At 46.7% G+C, this 6000-nt stretch overlaps 1 protein-coding gene across 2 annotated transcripts in view; it reads right to left on the bottom strand.

Annotated features, from left to right (window-relative positions):
* Nucleotides 1-3584: 3584 nt before the first annotated feature.
* The window catches only part of Smoc2 (SPARC related modular calcium binding 2), a 136209-nt gene continuing 133793 nt past the window's right edge, over nt 3585-6000 (bottom strand). For both annotated transcript variants that reach the window (XM_052169773.1, XM_052169774.1), the window contains exon 13: nt 3585-4829. In XM_052169773.1, the coding sequence (XP_052025733.1) occupies nt 4812-4829 (18 nt within the window). In that variant the 3' untranslated portion in view covers nt 3585-4811. The remainder of the gene's footprint in view (nt 4830-6000) is intronic.

The raw sequence follows: 6000 nt of genomic DNA, 5'->3' as shown, positions 1-6000 counted from the left end.
GAACTGAATTATGCAACCCACTTATCATCATTACCAAGTGCTCCGGCATCCAGAAGCAAGAGGCAGGGAAGGAGCCATTTACATCACATAAAATACATAAGATAGATAAAAATCAGGAGGTGCCGTTGCTCCACCGAGAATGAGAGGCCGCCTCGGGGCAACGCTGCTCTGTCTGCTGAGCAGGCCTCTCGCCTCTCAGATTCTCAGATTCCCGCCCTGTCCGAGGCGGGGAGTGGACAGTGAAGCGGCTGATGTCATAGCTTCTGGCCAGAGGTTTGATGGGGTTCTACTGGCTAGAGCATGGGAAACTAAAAGCATGGAGAAAAAAATGTAGCCTATCCAAGCGTCCCCGGCGTTCCCTCCTTCCTTTCTTCTGGTCCTGAGGCACTGTCAGGAGCCTTTGAAACACTACAGAGACAGACCTCAAAACCAGAACCCAGGGGTCTGAGAGGACCATAGAACAACAGCCCATGCATCTGGTTTCTCCCTGACTTTGGGTTTGCTGAGAAAATTAACTGAGTTCCTAGGTCACGATTATATCCCTTTATAATTTCTGTTTCTAAGAAACAAAATCCACACCCGCTCGGTTCCCTCAGTCCTTTCTTAGACCTTAGAGGGATTGCCTGTGCCGCTGGGATGGTCTGTGCTTTGCGGCCTGATAGAATTCTGGGATTCAGACTCAAGTGTCCTATTAGGAGAAACATCAAAGCTAGCTGTGAATTAATCAGACCAGCCACGGAACGCGGCGGAACACCACGGAATGTCCTTCACATCACAAACAACTTAGTATTTATACTTATTTATTATTTACTATATAATAAATAATCCCTAGGATTCCTAGGAAGGAGCCACTTTTTGGGTTGTAGCAATGCTGAGAGGAGGTGTTGACAAACATCTTTTGGGGGCCTTCATGATGAGGTGGTGCATCTGTCGTGAGCCACACTGTAGGCCCACAGCTACAGTCTCCTCACAGTACCCTACATTCATTCCCTTCCCACCTACTACCTCAGGACACTAGTGCTTTGTTTCCAGAATATCCACATACCCTGTATGCAGCCCAGGGCCCAGGAGTGTAGCTCTGTCCTGCATCTCACTCTGCCATGGCTTCCTGGCCTGTGGCATTCGGTGACGTCCACAGACACGAGAGCACAGATTCGCGTGACAGATTCTGCAGCACAGACAGACAACTGGGCACGAAAGCAGCTGAGCTCACTTTGTGTCTCAGCACAATCATGAGAGGAAGTGCCCTGAGGCACGTTCATCCAAAGGATGAGAGCCCAGAGTAGCCCTGTGTCCAGCATGGGGCCCAGAACCAGGTCCAACAAGGCCTTGACTGCTTGGCTATCACAGGCCACACACAGAGGCAAGAACAGAAAATCAAGCAGAGATGCTTGAGCCACTAACTTTTCCATGGGAGTTGTTTGTAGCACTGTGGAAAAATAGGAAAAAGATGGCCAGCACATCTTTTGGAAGGGAAGAAATACTAAAAATGTCTTGATATATAATTACTCAAAATACATTCCAAATTTTGGCCTGTGGGGCAGGCTATGGTATTAAGATGAAAATCATCTTTCCCTTCAATCACTATTATCATGTAGCATAAGCAGCAGCAGCAGCAACAACAACAACAACACCACCACCACCACCATTATCACAACCACCATCAAGACCATTACCATCACCACCACCATCATCATTAACATCATCATGACCACAACCACCACCATTACTACCACGACCACCACCACCAATCATGACTATTACCATCATCCCTGCCACCATTTCCACCATTACCACTGTCACATTATTATCACAATCACCAGTATGATAACCACTATCAGCATAATCATCATATCACCATCATCACCATCACTGGCACCGTCACTAAACACCACCACAATCACCATCGCTATCATCAAAAACAGCGTCACGACTACCCACACCATCATCATCCATGTCATCCATTCCTGATTTCAGCCTTTATGGCTTTTTTGTTTTTTATGGCTTTCTGGAGTAGCGTTGTTGCCTCCATAGTTTGGTTTTGCACTTGGAAGGCTAGGGTCCCATTAGTCCTGTCCACATCAGTTTCAGCAAAAGCTGAGACATTTCACCTTGACAACAGAAAACAGCTCAGGCATGACATCTGTGCCAAGGATGGATACGATGCTTGGTGTGCTTCTAAAGGCATCCATGTAGGATGACGAGGGAGCAGGAAAACCCTTTCAAACAGGAAGAGGGTGGTGGGGCTTTCTGGGGGAGGCATCCAGCCCTAAATGTAGCTATTGTGGGCAGAGAGGAGAGCCAGCTCCTGGCTTAGATTTTCAGTATTAATGGCCTGCAATCAGAACCATGTGTAGCTCCTGCCTCACCCATGATCTGTCAGCCTCCTGAACATTCTGTCCTCTCTTTTGCCTTCTTCAGAGCCCAGCCTAACCCCTTTCTCCTCTCTGTGCCCTCCCAGCATTCTCATTCCCTCTTCCCGTGCACGTCACCGATGCTCAGACTGAGGGCTTTTCTGATCTGAGTTTGGAGGACCCGAGATGAAGTGGAGATACTGGAGGAGGTTGACCAGGGGGAAAGGGACTTTAAGAGTTCTTGTGAGACGTCACGGAGCCAATCAGGGCTCTGGAGGTCGGAATGGGAGAAGGCGAATGCCACCTTCAGGGTTCTGGTAATATGACTCATGGAACAGCACTAGCTTTGACAAAATGAGGTACCCTTACTGCTTCCGTCATGCCTGGAGTATCTGCAGCAGGAGAAGCATGGGGCATGTGGCATTAATCCGTCCTGGAACTCTGTCACACAGTGAGGGCATAGAAACCTCTAGTGTAGTACACAGGGCAGACTGAGGTTATTCACTACTACTAACTCATATACCCTACCTGCCACAGGGAATGTACCAGCGCTCCTGTCCTGAAGGAGAAACCCCAAGGTTCAGAAAGGTTGCGGAGCATGTTCCACATCACACAGCCTCCCTCGACAGGCACAACCAGACCCAAATCTGCTGGGCTAGCACCCACAACTCTGTGGGTTCCACTAGTGGACGCTTTTTACAGTAATCAATTCCTGAAGAACTGGAGAGATCACTCAGCGTAAAGAGCGTTTGTTGTTCTTGCAGTGGAGCAAAGTTCAGTCTCAGTACCCACCTAGCAACTCACAACTTCCCATAACTACAATTCCAGGAGACCTGGCGGTGTCTTCTGACCTCCAGGGGCACCAAGCATGAACGAGGCGCGTAGACATACACGCGGGCAAGACTCTCACACATCTAGAATAACCTTTAAAAAATATTTTTAAACAGTAAGCAATTATGAAATGCAGACAAGAAGACTAATAACAGTTTAATCACATATTTTAATCTAATAAAATGATTAAATTCAGAGTTCAGAAATATAAAAGATTATCCAAAACAGTTAGGATCATACTTTTTTTTTGTAGACAGCATTGAGCTGCTAACTTCTTGCCTCTACACAGTTCAAGCGAGCGAAGGCTTTCTGCAGCGTGTGTATGTGTGTGTGTGTGTGTGTGTGTATGTGTGTGTATGTATGTGTGTATGTGTGTGTATGTGTGTGTATGTATGTACGTGTGTGTGTATGTGTGTGTATGTGTGTGTATTATGTGTGTGTGTATGTATGTACGTGTGTGTGTGTGTGTGTGTGTGTGTGTATGTGTGTGTGTTCACAATGCATCTACAGACATATATTGAGAGTCTGGGGACCATGAACAGTTTTCCATATAAACCCCAATCTGAACAAATTACCCCAGTTCTCCCCCATCTGCCACTGTTCCTTGAGAACAGAGAATATAGACTGACCTAGGTCAGAGTGTGACGGGCAACCACGCACCCAGTCCACTCCAGTCTCTCACAGTGTGGTCATCCAGTTCCTAAACCTTCTTCCCATAGGGGCCTCGGATGACTTCCCTCAAACCCTCGAGGCCTTCACAGAATGAAAGTGACATTCTCAGTTGTCTGTTGTTCGGCACTCTTGGGATGATGTATTCTAGCTGTGTCTTCCTCCAGATGTGGTCCATGATCTCCTGATCTCCACAGAAGGCATTTTTTCCTTTCCAGTGAACCCTAGCAGGAAGGCCCGGACACGTAGCAGTGAGGCAGGTGGACCGGATCCTTCCGGGGCCGATGAAATGGAGCCAGTCGGCCAGAGTTAGATTTGCTCTCCGAGAGAGGACTTTCTAGCTGTTTGCTTACTCAATTCCCCGGGAGATTTAACAGTAGGGTTGGCTCAAGCAGAGCTAAAACTCAAACAGAAGCTAACACTGGAGTCTGACAGAGTCTGACAGCAGAGTCTCAAACAGTGACTGCTGCAAGTTAAGACTATGCCTGAGCTAGTGCCTGCCCCTGTGACCCATGGTGTGAGTGACATCTCTAGAGAGCAAAGCTTTATGGAACAGGCAGCCACTGCAAACTTCTAAGGATAAGGTAGGCTTGCCTCGAGAGAACTGAGAGCAAGCCAAAGGAGACCGCAGGCAGAGGAAAGGGCAAAGGAATAAACCAGGCCCTCCACAGAGGGACGAGGAAGTGAAGCTGAAAAACACTGGAAACCCGCCCCATCAAGCACAGATCTCGAAGGTCAAACGGGAACACATACATTGTATGTGATTAATTTTCGGAAGCCAGCCTTGCGTTTTTCACAGATCGCAACAGTCCGTTTAAATATCTCATTTCTACAAAGTGAATTTACATTTAAAGTACAAAGTGCAAATACTATATCGTTTTTTTCCTTTTTTAATTGCTCTTTGGTGAGGGAGATTCCCACATGTCTAGGGACGGTCTGTCTTGAGCAGTCAGCCACTCATCCTTGTTTCCTGGGCTGGAGAAACAAAACAAAATGAAGATAATCTTATGAAGATGTCTGTGTCTTCCGTAGGCAGACAAAGGCTTACTCTTGGAAGTAAACCTACTTGCTATGAGGGAAATCATACAGGACAGGACAGGGCACCCTTACAGTTAAGAATGAGTGGGTCCGTTGTTTACGAAGTCTTTTCTTCCCTTGAAATCACCAGGAAAGTCTATCATCTGAGAAAGTTTGCATTGACTTCAAATATCCTAAGTGGACAACTCTGTGGCACAGATAAGTCCTAAACTTGCTTGCAGTCACCAGACTTCAGTTCGGGTTACGTGTGCCCAGCCTGAACAGTCCTATACTATTTAAATTGTTATTCCTTTGGATCTTTCTGTCTTGCTGTTTTGACGTAAGAAGAAATGCAACTTGCATTTGTGGTTACCGGTCTCTTGCTATCTTTTACCACATGGACTTTCAAGGAAGTCATTTAGGGGGGGAAAAAAGCAGGCATCTTTTTTATCAAGTGCAGCAATCTGTATAAGTGGAGGTTGATCTTTTTACCTGATACCTAGAATACTAAACTTCGAATCTTAGGCTGTCTTTCCTTCCTTCTGACAATACCACGAGGAGGTGGATCACCTCCGTGCTAAGCTGATGAGAACTTTGTCTTAATTTTAAGGTCTTCTGACGTGTTTCAGTCATTACTGCAGATGACCAGAACTACTGGGGAAGAGGGTTGTCCTTGCTAGCCACATCCAGATGCCTGAGCACACCGCTCTGACCCTTGCTGAGCCAGATATGAAGCTATCTAGGAAGAACCTTCTGATCTCTGGCCCACTGAACCACCCAGTGGCATACAGCAATAATGGTAGGGTTTCCCTCTGTACATTGAGATATTGTAAAAAAAGATGGGAAAACTGCATTGCTCCGTCTCCTTTCAGGCTGAGTACTGAAGCAAGTGGAAGGCTTGGTTTTGAGCTGGGGTATTTCAGATGGCACAGCACATGTGTGTCAGAGAGTTGCCATTAGCTAGAGCAAACAGCCCCTGGGAAGCCTGTGGAGGCAGCTGGGTAATTGTTCTCAGACCTGCCCCCTTTGCAAGTGTAAGTGATTTGCAGTGTGACTGGAAAAGTTACAACCATAAACATTTGCTAAACAAAGGAAAATGAATCACGTGTCCTTCCTAATGAAATGGCCT

Source organism: Apodemus sylvaticus, chromosome 23 (genome assembly GCF_947179515.1).
Source record: "Apodemus sylvaticus chromosome 23, mApoSyl1.1, whole genome shotgun sequence".
NCBI classification, from domain to species: domain Eukaryota; kingdom Metazoa; phylum Chordata; class Mammalia; order Rodentia; family Muridae; genus Apodemus; species Apodemus sylvaticus.
The sequence above is the reverse complement of the archived record's forward strand: the minus strand, read 5'-3'. Positions and strand labels throughout refer to the sequence as shown.